Source organism: Carassius gibelio, chromosome B21, assembly GCF_023724105.1.
Source record: "Carassius gibelio isolate Cgi1373 ecotype wild population from Czech Republic chromosome B21, carGib1.2-hapl.c, whole genome shotgun sequence".
Taxonomy (NCBI): domain Eukaryota; kingdom Metazoa; phylum Chordata; class Actinopteri; order Cypriniformes; family Cyprinidae; genus Carassius; species Carassius gibelio.
The window spans coordinates 28296254-28311960 of NC_068416.1; the positions used below are offsets into that span (position 1 = coordinate 28296254).

Here is a 15707-nt window from a genome sequence, read left to right on the forward strand (position 1 = left end):
TGCGGCGCCCGGGGAGCAGTTGGGGGTTTGATGCACTCCCCCCACCCACAATTCCTGCCGGCCCGAGACTAGAACCCACAACCCTTCGATTGGGAGTCCGACTCTCTAACCATTAGGCCACGACTTCCCATCAATCTGCGTCTGTCTGCGTCACATGACTGTGCCGACTGCCGAGTCATTACTTACTCTGAAGAAATGTGTGGTTGATGAACTAAAATTAACCAAAAGTGGTCTTTGATTTCATTTTGTGATTGAAATTCCGCAGGAAGAACCAGGTAAACAGCAAAATGCACACTTGTAGCTGACATACACTGATGCATCTGTCTGCTGGAGGGTGAGACAACTTTACTCATTAAGATTAGTTTCTGTAAATTTTTTTTACAGAAAAAAATTTTCAGACGCAGATTGATGCAGCGCCCTCTAGTGAGAACTAAAAATACTGGAAATTACTTTCATATATATTTGTAGATCTGTAACTCTGTGTGATTCTGAGGATCGCCTGTAGAGGGAGATACCTCACTGTGTCACAGGGGTCAAAGGTCGATGCAGGAAGAGAAACATTGAGTCTGTTAGTTGTGATTATTTATCTAGATTATAGATAATATTCAATTCATATAATATAATTTAAAAGCAGCTTCACATAACACGAATGTTTCTAGTGTACAGTTAATATTGTCACGTCACTTTCACTTTCACTTTCACTTTATTGATCTGTTATCAGAGGTCACTGAAATGTGCTTCTGATATTACACAGATCATGCAGTGTGTGGAGATCTAATGCTGCAGATCATTCTCTATCTCAGATTATAGTGAATAACTGTCAGTATGTTGTCGCTCCGTTTAAACACATGAAAACATATCCAGATCTAATAAAAAAAGAAAAAAAGTAATTATGTTATATTAATTATATTAATTATTATTAAGTAATTAAAAAGTTAAAATGACTTACCATTATATCTCTATTTTAATTGTATCTGATATGACGCTGATGATCATGTGATCTGTTGATCTGCTGTAATATTAATAATCTCCAGTAGAGAGACAATACTGTCTGACTCTGACACACTGAAACTTGTCTCTCTCAACAAACAAACCTGCATAGTCCATATTAAATCTGTGGATAGTGACGTCTTTTATTTATTGTTTGTGTTATGCATAATTATCTTTGGTTTGTGATGTAGTTGGAAAAGTACGATTTATTATTATTTATTGATTGATAGATTGACTGATTTTAATTGTAAACAGGCTTGTTTTCTCCTGAAGCAGGACAGATTTATTACAGTTAAATGAATTTTAAAAAATATACAGAAAATATATATTATACAAGAAAAACAGTGCAAAATGAAACAAACAGTTTTGTAAATCACAAAAGTCTATGTTTGATAAAGAAGATGATGGTGATCATGAAGATAAAGAAGATGATGAAGATGATGAAGATGATGATAGTTCTTCTGTCAGCTTCTGTTGTAGTCATTAAACGTCTCTAAACACAGTTGTGCTGCTCTTCAGTCGAGTGAAGATGATGAATACAAGGCTCTGACAATCATTTGACAAATAAACCAGTTTATGTGACATTTGACAAAAATTCATTTATCATTGAAGTGTAAGAACAGTTCTCCAAACCTGAAATCTGGTTCTTCTTCCACGATGCAAAGAGTAATTCAAAAAACAAAAACTTAAAATTCCTTTAAATTATTACTGTATATTGTGTTTCTCGTGATACATGAGGGGTGGCACGAGCAGTTACAAATAATAATAACAATAACAATAAAAACAATTCTCTGTGCTGCTGCCACCAAGCGGTTTCATATTCTCTATCATTTCACTGTGTGGGGAATTGACAAATTAGCGCCGCTGCTTGCTGAAAAGATGTCGTGTACGAGCCGCCGGGCTCATCATCATCATCTTCATCATCATCCTCTTCATCATCTTCATCATCATCTTCATCATCATCACCATCATCATCATCATCATCATCTTCATCACTCCAGACTACAGTGTGTTCAGTAACACACTACTGACTTGTATTAATGAAAGATGCACTAAACATATGATGAGAACTAGAGAAATGATGCTGAATCAGGTCTAGAAACAGCAGATCTCTTAGATTCACATCTTTATTCTTGCTCTACAGCAGTGTTTCTGCACTTTCTGAAAGCACGGCACCCATATAGTTACAGTAATGTATTTCCTGTCACTGAAAATAGCTTCTATACTGGTGTACAGCACGAGTTTCAGCTAAAAATGAGTCTGATCAGAGACAGATGTGAGTCTGTAACGGGTGACAGACAGAAAACTGTTTCTTCTGAAGAACATCGCTGAAGAGAAGTTGACTTGATTGAGTTTGATCCAGCAGAAGTGTTACTGCAGCTGGACAGATGTGAATGTGTCTACTTTATAATACTGTAATGAATAAAGGTGAGAAGAGACGGCTTTCCAGCTTTCAGATCTATAATAATTCATATCTCATATGATCACTGTCTAGCTGTATTATTTGTGTTACTTGTTGAAATCATATTCTGTCCTTGGGTTCTTGAAATGTGCTCTGTAAATAAAACATTATTATTGATAACATTATTATAGCTTTCATAGAACAGTATGAGTATCAGCATAACTGCTTCAAAGGCCATCTCAGACAAACAGAAGAATGTGTGAAGTTAAATACTGTAGAGGTGTGACTGCAGACATGTCTGAAGGTATTTCATGAATCTGGTCTTTATGAAAAGGAACTCAACAACAATGATCTGAATGCAACAGAGAATGAACTGAATGCAACTTGAAGATGAAGTGAGATTATGTCACGTGTTGGTTTATAATTTGACTGTGGTTTGACTGGGTTTGTTTTTTAAACCCATACAACTTGAGGACTTGTCAATCAAATGTTTCCAGTATTTTAGTAAATATTGTTTATGGGAAGAGCAATTGCTTGTACAGAGTGAAAAGTTTGCATGATGTTAAATGTTTAGAGAGACGGTTGTGACTGAATGATTAATAACACAACAGATATGAATCATAATCCACACAAACAATGTTTTCCTGTTGTTCTTCTGAATAACACTCTTGACTTTTTTCTCTTTTGTAAACCACAGCAGCACATTAAAATCTCTTCTGGATCTTTATTCAGACGTCTACATTTATAAAAAAGAACAACTCTTTTCTCAGTCGGGTTACCAGAATACAAACTGTGCTGTGAGAACAATCCAGCATTTATTTATTTCAGCCAAACAACTGTTAGAATATTAGTATATTAGTTCCTGTAATGTTTATCATGATACACAATCTGATGTTTGTAGCATTGTGTAGCTGCTGTCTTCTGTAACATTTGTATTGTCCTTGTGTTTTCATCATTTATCATTATAATGAATTGAGTAGTGTGAAAATAACTTGAGTCCCGCAGTCTCTTCTTCTCGTTCAGAAAGCTGTTATACGCGTGTGTGGCAGGGGGGGCGTGGTTTAGCGAAGTCTGCAGCGGGAGAGAGAATCAGGAGACGAGCGGTAAGTGAGTGGTTTGGGCAAAAATTATCATCACCTGTTTCTCGTTCTAGTAATTGGCGTGGAGAGAGTATAAAACGCCGGGAGAAACGGATGCAAGCGAGAGAGAGACGGACTGCTGACCCGAACCGGAAGGAGTGAACCGGAAGTTTGACGGAGTGTCAGAATAAGAGTCCCCGTTTGGGTGGTTGTGATTTTCTTTGTTCTTTGTTTAGTTTTGGGTCAAATAAATACGTCAGCAGTCCAGCCGACCCCTTTGTCCTCTTCCTTGCCACACGAACTCACTACACTGGTGCCGAAACCCGGGAAGGAAGAAGGACCGCCGCCGCCATGCAAAGCCCGTCCTCCACGCCGCTTGCGGATATCATCGCTTCCCTCGCGGTCCTGCACCAAGAACAACATCAGGCCCTGCTGGACCTGAGGACCGATCAGGAGAGACGATTCCAGGCCATCGTTCAGGCCCAGCAGGAGGACCGCGAGAGGTTCCGGAGCTGGATGGATCGGGAGGTTCGCGCCGAGGCCGCCGGGCCGCCCGCCGCCCCCATGCACCTGCCGCTTCACAAGATGGGGGCCCAGGACGATCCGGAGGCCTTCCTGGAGCTCTTCGAAAAGTCGGCGGAGGCCTGCGGGTGGCCCCGCGAGCAGTGGCCGGTACGCCTAATACCCCTGCTCTCCGGTGAGGCCCAGGTGGCCACGCAACAACTTCCGGTGGCGAACCTCCTGGTCTTCGACGACCTCAAGAGGGCCATTATCCAGCGGGTCGGCCGGTCGCCAGAGCAACATCGCCAGCGCTTCCGGTACCTGGATTTGGGCGAGGCCGGCCGGCCCTTCGTGATGGCCCAACAGCTCCGGGACTCCTGCCGCAAGTGGCTACTGGCCGAGGGAAGTGACGTGGAGCATGTCGTCGACCTGGTGGTGCTGGAGCAGTTCATCGCTCGGCTTCCCCATCTGGCGGAGGACCACATGGTGGCGTGCCCAGGGGTCGGCGCACCCCCACCTGCTAACTCTCTCTCTCCTTCTCTCTCTCCCCCCTCTCTCTCTCGCCCTGTCCCTCTCCCTAGGTCCCGTCCACCCGGCCCTCCTCGTGTCCCGCCCCGGGGGCGGGACAGGATCGACCATGGACACTTCGGGAGCCCAAGGGCCCCGCCCAGGGGGGCAGGGATTGTGCCTGCTGGGGGGGACAGTGCTTCCTTTTCTCCACTCTCTCCGCGCCAATTCTCCAATCCACTCCCTGCCACTGGGGCGGCGGGTAGGTCTGGGCTGGCCTGTTGGCGTTGCGGGGACCCGGAGCATTTCGTGGACAGGTGTCCAGCGATGGAGGTGGGGACAATGATCCGGGTCCCGGATGTCCCACAGGTCACCCCCGGTCAGGCTGGCGAGTACCAAATACCCGTGAGTATCAAGGGGGGTACATATCCGGCCTTGGTGGATTCGGGATGTAACCAAACCTCAATCCATCAAAGCCTGATTCAACCGGGGGCATTGGATACAAGCCGCGTGGTTAAGGTGCGGTGTGTACACGGGGATGTGGTGGAGTATCCGGTTGTCCCAATTAGCATTCATTTCCGGGGACAAAAACATAGTGTAGAGGTGGCGGTTAGTCCCCACCTCCGGCATCCGGTAATTTTGGGAACGAATTGGCCTGCGTTTACGGTTTTATTGGGGTCGTTATGTGCGGATGCCTCTTGGGGAAATAAGGCACGGAAGGAGGCCGTGCGGGTACAGGTGGGAGAAACTGAGCCAGGGTCGCTGTGGTCTGCTTCAGGGGAACTGAACGAAATCGGGAGACTAATTCTCTCGGAGCGTGATGACTTTCCTCTGGAGCAGTCTCAGGATGAGACACTAAAACATGCGTTTCAACAGGTCCGCGCCATCGATGGCCAGTCTCTCCAACCTGCCCTCCCGCTCTCCTATCCGTATTTTGCCATTTTAAAAGACCGGTTGTATAGAGTGACCCAAGACGCTCGGACAAAATTGAATACAACCCAATTGTTAATTCCAAAGAGCCGCCGGGAAATGCTTTTCCAGGCGGCTCATTCTAATCCTATGGCGGGCCATTTGGGACAGGCCGCAACACTAAATCGCCTCATGGCCCGCTTCTTTTGGCCGGGCATTCATGACAACGTGCGCAGGTGGTGCGCGTCTTGTCCGGAATGTCAATTGGTAAACCCACCGGCCGCCCCAAAAGCGCCTTTGCGCCCTCTTCCCTTAATGCAGGTCCCCTTCGAGAGAATTGGCATGGACCTCATCGGGCCATTAGAGCGATCGGCACGAGGACATCGCTTTGCATTAGTCATAGTTGATTATGCAACACGATATCCTGAAGCGGTGGCCCTCCGCAACATTTCCGCTAAAAGTGTTGCGGATGCCCTGTTTCGTCTTATCTCCCGGGTGGGGGTTCCAAAAGAAATCCTCACCGATCAGGGCACGGCGTTTATGTCACGTACGCTACGCGAACTGTACGGATTGTTGGGCATTAAATCGATTCGAACTAGCGTCTATCACCCACAAACCGACGGCCTGGTCGAACGATTTAATCGCACACTTAAATCCATGATTCGTAAGTTCGTTCACGAAGACGCCAAAAATTGGGATAGGTGGCTAGAGCCCTTGTTATTTGCTGTGCGAGAGGTCCCACAAGCCTCCACGGGGTTTTCCCCCTTCGAGCTTCTCTATGGACGCCAGCCCCGGGGGGTGCTCGACGTACTGAGAGAAACTTGGGAGGAGGGACCGTCTCAGGGCAAAAACGAAATTCAGTATGTGCTGGACTTGAGAACAAAACTCCACACATTGGGGCGGCTATCCATGGAGAATTTGTTACAAGCCCAGGACCGCCAGAGCCAGCTGTATAACAGGGGAACTAGGTTACGCAAATTTGCACCGGGAGAGAAAGTACTTGTATTACTCCCAACGTCGAGCTCCAAATTAATGGCTAAGTGGCAGGGACCGTTTGAGGTCGCACGACAGGTCGGAGATCTCGATTATGAGGTAATACGGTCCGATAGGAACGGGTCCCGTCAGATATACCACCTCAACCTCCTTAAAAAATGGAATGAGGCGGAATCAGTGATGTTGGCAACGGTGATTGGCGGAGAGGATGATCTCGGGCCAGAGGCGAATATCAAACCCCAATCCCTCGCTCTGGCTCCAGGTGGAGACCACCTCTCGCCGTCCCAACTCACTGATGTAACGAAATTACAAGCAGAGTTTGCCGACGTCTTCTCGCCCCTGCCGGGCCGTACTAACCTAATTCAGCACCATATCGAGACCGAGCCGGGCGTGGTAGTTCGCAGCCGGCCGTATCGTTTACCTGAGCACAAGAAACAAGTAGTTCAGGCTGAATTGGGCGCTATGCTTGACATGGGGGTAATAGAAGAATCTAATAGTAACTGGGCGAGCCCGATAGTTTTAGTTCCGAAAACGGACGGCTCAGTCCGATTCTGTGTAGATTACCGCAAGGTGAATGCTGTGTCGAAATTCGACGCGTATCCAATGCCGCGGGTTGACGAGTTGCTTGATCGGCTAGGCACGGCTCGCTTTTATTCGACATTGGACTTAACAAAGGGCTATTGGCAGATCCCCTTGTCTCCATTGTCCAGAGAAAAGACAGCTTTCACAACGCCGTTCGGATTACACCAGTTTGTTACCCTTCCGTTTGGCTTGTTCGGGGCCCCAGCTACCTTCCAGCGCCTCATGGATCGGATTCTACGGCCCCATGCTGCATATGCTGCTGCCTACCTAGATGATATTATTATATTTAGTAATGACTGGCAGCGGCATATGCAGCATCTGAGGGCTGTCCTGAGGTCGCTGAGGGGAGCGGGGCTCACGGCCAACCCAAAGAAGTGTGCGATTGGGCGTGTGGAAGTAAGGTATCTGGGCTTCCACTTGGGGCATGGGCAGGTGCGTCCCCAAATTGATAAGACTGCCGCTATTGCGACCTGCCCACGACCCAAGACCAAAAAGGAGGTAAGACAGTTCTTGGGGCTGGCGGGATATTATAGACGGTTTATTCCTAATTATTCGGACCTCACCAGCCCTTTGACTGACCTTACTAAAAAGGAGGTACCAGATACGGTCCAGTGGACGGAGCCGTGTCAGCAGGCCTTTACTCAGGTCAAGGCTGCTCTGTGTGGCGGGCCGCTGTTACACTCTCCTGATTTTTCTCTCCCTTTTCTGTTGCAGACAGACGCATCGGACAGGGGGCTGGGGGCAGTCCTGTCCCAGGAGATAGAGGGGGAGGAACGGCCGGTGCTGTACATTAGCCGGAAGCTCTCGAAGAGAGAGGCTAAGTACAGCACCATCGAGAAAGAGTGCCTTGCCATCAGATGGGCCGTCCTCACCCTCCGCTATTATCTCCTGGGACGGGAGTTCACCCTCTGTTCGGACCACGCTCCGCTGCAGTGGCTCCACCGCATGAAGGATACCAACGCGCGGATCACTCGTTGGTATCTAGCTCTTCAGCCTTTTAAGTTCAAGGTGATCCACAGGCCGGGTGTTCAGATGGCGGTGGCCGACTTCCTCTCCAGAAATGGGGGGGGGGGGCTGCAGGCCGGATGGCTCCCCGGCCTGAGTCGGGCGGTGGGGGTATGTGGCAGGGGGGGCGTGGTTTAGCGAAGTCTGCAGCGGGAGAGAGAATCAGGAGACGAGCGGTAAGTGAGTGGTTTGGGCAAAAATTATCATCACCTGTTTCTCGTTCTAGTAATTGGCCTGGAGAGAGTATAAAACGCCGGGAGAAACGGATGCAAGCGAGAGAGAGACGGACTGCTGACCCGAACCGGAAGGAGTGAACCGGAAGTTTGACGGAGTGTCAGAATAACAGTCCCCGTTTGGGTGGTTGTGATTTTCTTTGTTCTTTGTTTAGTTTTGGGTCAAATAAATACGTCAGCAGTCCAGCCGACCCCTTTGTCCTCTTCCTTGCCACACGAACTCACTACAGCGTGACACACACTTCTTCTGACTGAAGCTGTTTCCTACACGTCTGTTTTCTTGTGTATAACACTGAACTTTCTTCCAGTCGGTTTAACAGCTCACCAGTAAGATGATTAGATATAGTTACACAAAATTATTATCACTTAAAGTAACTATTCATTTAGTTTTACTTTAAATAATAAAGAATGCCATTTTACCTGTATTATTACAATAATCAGACTGATATTACACTGACTGAGTAACACATGTATGCTTCATTGTTTCCTCTTAAAATGATATATGTTCCTCATACTAGTGAACCAGGACATTGTACTGTTAATAGTCTGTGAACTAAACTCGTCAGACCGGTTTAGTTTTTAGTTTTGATGTTATTCCCCTCCAGGACTTTCTTCTGATTACTGCTCATAACACGAAACACGATCCTCAGCATTACTCCTGCAGTTTCTGAACAGACTCGCAGATGATTCTTCCTCTTCAGAGAAAGAGATGAAAACCACATATACAACAAAAACACAGAATACTCTTAATAAAGGTTTCCATTGGATCTTTGGACATAGAAAGAGTTTAGTTTTCACAGAAGTCTTTGTTTAATGTTTGTTATCCAGAGCAGCGTGTACAATAAATCAGACTTTTATCATAGAATCAAATATATTAGCTCCACAGAATCAACACGGACTGTAATTACTCTCTTAACATTGCTTTTATTGTAAAGGATTTATCAGTGGGATAAAATTAAGTCAAGCACAAGAAAAGAAATCATATTTCTTACTTTACTCATGCCATACAGTAACCTAGTCTCCTTTAATTCAACACACACACACACACACACACACACACACAACAGCTACTGTAGATCAGTTATGATAATGAACACTTTCAGCTCTAGATTTAATACACAATGATGAACTACATGAACACCCAAGACAATAATATTTCACTGAATATTACCAACAAATAGACTGAAACAGAGAAAAGAGAGTGAGAAAATACTGCACAGAGAATATAAAAACCAGAAGATCAAGTATAAAGTGATCGTGCACAAGATGATGACAAATCACAGACTGATTCATCAGGTTTATTGGTCAGTTTGAGATTATGAATATGAGCCATCAGTGTGTTACTGAACAGAAGAACTGTAATTTCTCCCTAATGTCTCTAGAAAATATGATTGTACATACACTCATGTTCGTCAGTGCATAATGAGCATCTTTTTAGCTTTCTGTAAATTTTGTAAATATTGTTCTTCATATTTCAATAATTTGTGCATTGTTTGTTTTACATTCTGAAATGAGTTTCTCAGCATTATATCAGTCATCAGTCTTGGCTCTTCTGTAGATAATGGACCGTAATGGACTTTAGATATCAGGATCTACAATCTGTTAAAACACACTGATGGACTCCTAGACTTGAGACCCATTTCGATGAATATGTTTATTATTATTATTATTATTATTATTATTATTATTATACATCCTGAGAACAGCACTTACGGTTACATTTTTTTTTTGCTAAATGTTAGAATAAAGTGACAACAACTCATCAATCAATTTGACAGATGTGTCAGATGTCATCATTATGTGTGACTTTAAACTGACGAGAAGGAAACAGGAACCTGGAGAACCTGTTCTGTTGTAGACTACACTAGACTCCTCCTCTGATCACCATCTGTATATAACCAGCAGCAGAACTCTTCTCTATTGTGTGAGTTAAACTCTCTCTCCTCTCATCACATCTACTGTATATAAACCAGCAGCAGATCTCTCAGATCCACAGAGGATATGTCTCTCTCTTCAGATCTTCACAAGGTCATTAAACCCTTTTATATTTCACTGTTTGTTGTATTTTATTGGTTTATTTTAATCATTGCTGTTTGTATTCAGTGAAACTGAAGTGTAAATCTGGAGACACAAACACTTTTTACATCACCACACAGAGACTAGTAAAATCTGTCATTGTGATATTCCATGTGATAGATTTCATTTGTCTCCTAGGAATTATGATCAATACTAAACTGAAAAATAAAAAAAAAATGGGTTTCAAACTATTTATTTTAGCTTCATAATTATTATTTTTTTAATTATTCAAATAAATGTGTTTATTGAAATGTTGCTCAAATAAATTGACTGCAACCACTTACCTTAAAAAAGTTTTTCTTCTTCAGTTTATCTACAGTATTGTTCAAAATAATAGCAGTACAATGTGACTAACCAGAATAATCAAGGTTTTTCGTATATTTTTTTATTGCTACGTGGCAAACAAGTTACCAGTAGGTTCAGTAGATTCTCAGAAAACAAATGAGACCCAGCATTCATGATATGCACGCTCTTAAGGCTGTGCAATTGGGCAATTAGTTGAATTAGTTGAAAGGGATGTGTTCAAAAAAATAGCAGTGTGGCATTCAATCACTGAGGTCATCAATTTTGTGAAGAAACAGGTGTGAATCAGGTGGCCCCTATTTAAGGATGAAGCCAACACTTGTTGAACATGCATTTGAAAGCTGAGGAAAATGGGTCGTTCAAGACATTGTTCAGAAGAACAGCGTACTTTGATTAAAAAGTTGATTAGAGAGGGGAAAACCTATAAAGAGGTGCAAAAAATGATAGGCTGTTCAGCTAAAATGATCTCCAATGCCTTAAAATGGAGAGCAAAACCAGAGAGACGTGGAAGAAAACGGAAGACAACCATCAAAATGGATAGAAGAATAACCAGAATGGCAAAGGCTCAGCCAATGATCACCTCCAGGATGATCAAAGACAGTCTGGAGTTACCTGTAAGTACTGTGACAGTTAGAAGACGTCTGTGTGAAGCTAATGTATTTTCAAGAATCCACCGCAAAGTCCCTCTGTTAAAAAAAAGGCATGTGCAGAAGAGGTTACAATTTGCCAAAGAACACATCAACTGGCCTAAAGAGAAATGGAGGAACATTTTGTGGACTGATGAGAGTAAAATTGTTCTTTTTGGGTCCAAGGGCCACAGGCAGTTTGTGAGACGACCCCCAAACTCTGAATTCAAGCCACAGTACACAGTGAAGACAGTGAAGCATGGAGGTGCAAGCATCATGATATGGGCATGTTTCTCCTACTATGGTGTTGGGCCTATTTATCGCATACCAGGGATCATGGATCAGTTTGCATATGTTAAAATACTTGAAGAGGTCATGTTGCCCTATGCTGAAGAGGACATGCCCTTGAAATGGTTGTTTCAACAAGACAATGACCCAAAACACACTAGTAAACGGGCAAAGTCTTGGTTCCAAACCAACAAAATTAATGTTATGGAGTGGCCAGCCCAATCTCCAGACCTTAATCCAATTGAGAACTTGTGGGGTGATATCAAAAATGCTGTTTCTGAAGCAAAACCAAGAAATGTGAATGAATTGTGGAATGTTGTTAAAGAATCATGGAGTGGAATAACAGCTGAGAGGTGCCACAAGTTGGTTGACTCCATGCCACACAGATGTCAAGCAGTTTTAAAAAACTGTGGTCATACAACTAAATATTAGTTTAGTGATTCACAGGATTGCTAAATCCCAGAAAAAAAAAAATGTTTGTACAAAATAGTTTTGAGTTTGTACAGTCAAAGGTAGACACTGCTATTTTTTTGAACACACCCCTTTCAACTAATTGCCCAAGTGCACAGCCTTAAGAGCGTGCATATCATGAATGCTGGGTCTTGTTTGTTTTCTGACAATCTACTGAACCTACTGGTAACTTGTTTGCCACGTAGCAATAAAAAATATACTAAAAACCTTGATTATTCTGGTTAGTCACATTGTACTGCTATTATTTTGAACAATACTGTATGAACAGTTCATATTTCACATTTCCCCAGTGAGCTCATAAGAAAGACTTATTTTGTTCCAGATGTATTTATGTGAAATTACACTGGAAACACTCATATGTGAATTCAAGACAGAAGACATCACTGTACTTCATCACCTGATTGATTACATTAAGAGTAGCAAGAGTTTTTGGTAATCCTATGTTTAAACATGCAAATGAGGCATTATCTCATGTAATAGGCCTATGTACTCATTTCTCCAGAGGGAGGTTTAGATTGATCTGGTTATCACTCTGAGTTTTTTTTTTTTTATTATTTAATTTGTAGAAAATACTGTCAGAAAATGAATACATAAATAAAAATGATACAGTGGTGGTCATAATATTTCTAACACTTAGTATTTTCAGCTGCTGAAACTGGTTTGAAGTCAGTTATTTCTATCTTTTGCTGTAGTGTGTCAGATGGAAATATCAGTTTCCAAACACTGATTGTGTCATTAATATTAATAATGCAGTGAGATGTGTGTGCTGCACACAGAGATGTGATCTGATCTTCATCAGTCTGTCTGGAGTCACATGAAGAAACAGAACAAACTGAGACAGACTCAATCTGAACAACTGTGTCTCCCAGACGCTTCCAGAAAGTCTGTCTCAAATGAATGTTTGGAAATGGAAACTCATAGGAGACACTACAACAAAAGATAGAAATAATAAAAATATATCTGCTGGAAATATTAATGTTTTAATTATTTTGGCCCCACTGTGTTTCTAGGATGGACGAATTCATCTGAGTTTGACCTAAACTGATGTTTGATTCATTGTTGAACTATTTTTGTTGTGTTGTCTGCAAATTAGGTATAAATGTGATGTAGACAAAAACAAAAACACACAGAGAAATCTGCTGGAGCATCAGGAACCACCACAAAGCACCAGGACAGAGAGAGAAATGGAGGACAGGAATGAAACAGAAATGACTGGATCACAAGAGAAAAGCAGAGAGATACTTGGGAGATGGAACAGTATGGAGACACTAAAGCCAGATTGTAAGCGTTTGATCATTATCTTTTAACCGTCACACTCCTGTCATAAAATATCACTTTCAGACAGATTCATCAGACTTTCTGCACTAGATGTACTACATATTTACAGATGTGTGATTATAGAAAAAACTATAAATCCAAACCAATGAGAATATTTCTATATGTTTGTGATTTCTAGTCTCACGTGATCCAGACGGACCTGTGATGTTCATTCAGATGTTATTCAGAGAACACAACATCACAGAGACCAGACACCAGCATCATCATCATCATCTTCATCATCATCAGAATACAGTCTGATCAGTTCCTGGACTCTTTTCACACTCATCTGATCACAACCAATGGTTCAGTTTATTTCATCTGTACTGTGTACACACACATAATTCTGAATGAATATGATACAGTTTTACAGTAATCTAACATATCATCAGCTTTTTACTGTATTTATTTTTAATCTTTGGGCTATGCCCTTTTATTTTTATTTTTTTTTCTGGTTTATACAGTATTTGTTTATTTTACATCATTGATATGAATGTTTGTTTTCTATTGTGTGTTTGTTGTGCTAAGCTGCACATTCGGTCATGGAAAAGAGACACCTAAAATGTTTATTTTGTAGCTACTTTTTCAAAGTTGATCAGTTTTTTCCTCGGGGCTCATGACTGCATGGTTCGGGGTGAAGTGTTTTCCTGTAATTTGGGATGGTTTGACCCTCGAGTGTAAAAGGGGCGTACTTGACCTCTCAGCAGTTAGTTCTGGTTTGGGTCTCTGTGAGGATGATCAACTTTAATGTCACCAGTAGTTGTGAGTCAATAAACTCTCTTTTTGACTGGAGTGTCTCCCTGCCTTTGTTCTGGTCATGTCCCCACACTGAACATTATGAAATAAAATATTACTAGAATTAATTGTAAATAAATATGAACTATGAGTTTTTTATTAAATTAATTTTACTGTAATAATATGTACTGCTGTAGTTCATACTGTAGATGATATCTGCTGAAATACAGGATCACTGAAATCATGAAAACACATCTGAGCTCTGACTGTACGAACTCAGGAATATAATGCAGATGAACATGATTTCATATTTCAGACAGTCAAGTGTCGCTCTCTACTGGAGATTATTAATATTACAGCAGATCACATGATCATCAGCATCACATCAGATATTTCAGTCATTTAAATCAGATCTATTAATACAGTGAACTTATGGAGTAACATTGTTCAGCCTCAAGTTTTTTTTTTCTCATTAATTTACACACAGCACCCCATATTGACAAAAACAAAAACAAAAACAAAAAAACAGATTTGTTGACATTTTTGCACATTTATTAAAAAAGAAAAACGGAAATATCACATGGTCCTAAGTATTCAGACCCTTTGCTCAGTATTTAGTAGAAGCACCATATTGATCTAATACAGCAGGCCGTCGCTAGTGGGGTGAAAGGTGGTGATGATTATAGGGGCCCAGAGCTGGTGGGGGGGTGGGGGGTCTCAACCGTCTGACTGAGGTCAGTCTAAGAAGACGCTCAGGACAGTTTACAGAACGCTGCTGCGTGTCGTCACGAAAGCCTATCATTTTGCTCTTGTGCTGAGAAATACATAAAAAATATGTGAAAATACCCTTCTTGATTACTATGTTCAAAAAAACTGTCGGTTATGTCTTAAGTGTACGGAACTTCTAAGCGGCCTTCTTGTTTTCTCATTATAACGACTTAATTATCTCATTATTTCGACATAACGAAAGACTTTTTCTCATTATAACGACTTAATTATCTCGACATAACGAAAGTTGTTTTCTCGTTATAACGACTTAATTTTCTCGTCATCTCGTCGTAACGAAAGTCATTTTCTCATTACAACGACGTCATTTTCTCGTTATCTTGACATAACGAAAGTCATTTTCTCATTATAACAACTTAATTTTCTCATTATCTCAACATGACAAAAAATCATTTTCTCGTTTTAACGACTTAATTTTCTCGTTATCTCAACATGACGAAAGTTGTTTTCTTGTTATAACGATTTAAATTTTTCGGTATCTCGACATAACGAAATTTTGTTTTCTCATAATAACAACATAACAGTTTTACTGTTGCTATAATAACAAGCTCAACTTTGACAGGCATCTGATGGACAACCATGCATACGCTCTTACTGTAATAGTTAGCTAATTCTGCTTCGCCTAGGTAATAACGTCTACAATACCGTACATAAATAAAGGCTGATCAATCACTGTTGCTCTTTCCAAAGACAGTACACTAAACTTTTTGCTTTTTTAATTAACATTTCAAAACAACACTGCAAACACTTCAGAACTATTCTAAGATCTTTTATTGAGGTGCTTGGATTAAACTCACTTTTGATTTCCCCTTTATTTGAAATAAAATTATATATAATTTGTCATTTTTAGTAGTCATTATATGCTGTGACAGATATCATGTGCGTTACAAGCTTCTGTTTGAAA

The 15707-nt window shown here is 41.9% G+C and overlaps 1 protein-coding gene and 1 long non-coding RNA gene across 2 annotated transcripts; both read left to right on the forward strand.

The window, feature by feature from the left end:
* Window positions 1-4357: 4357 nt before the first annotated feature.
* Window positions 4358-8426, forward strand: LOC127986317 (uncharacterized). The gene is made up of 2 exons (XM_052588601.1): window positions 4358-4884; window positions 7678-8426. The coding sequence occupies exons 1-2, from the start codon at window positions 4456-4458 to the stop codon at window positions 8104-8106; spliced, it is 858 nt and encodes a 285-aa protein (XP_052444561.1). The 5' UTR covers window positions 4358-4455; the 3' UTR covers window positions 8107-8426.
* A 1657-nt stretch (window positions 8427-10083) lies between these two features.
* LOC127986344 (uncharacterized) lies at window positions 10084-14074 on the forward strand. Its single transcript, XR_008160812.1, has 3 exons — window positions 10084-10229; window positions 13059-13246; window positions 13422-14074. It is a non-coding gene; the product is annotated as an uncharacterized LOC127986344 (long non-coding RNA).
* The last annotated feature ends 1633 nt before the right edge of the window (window positions 14075-15707 follow it).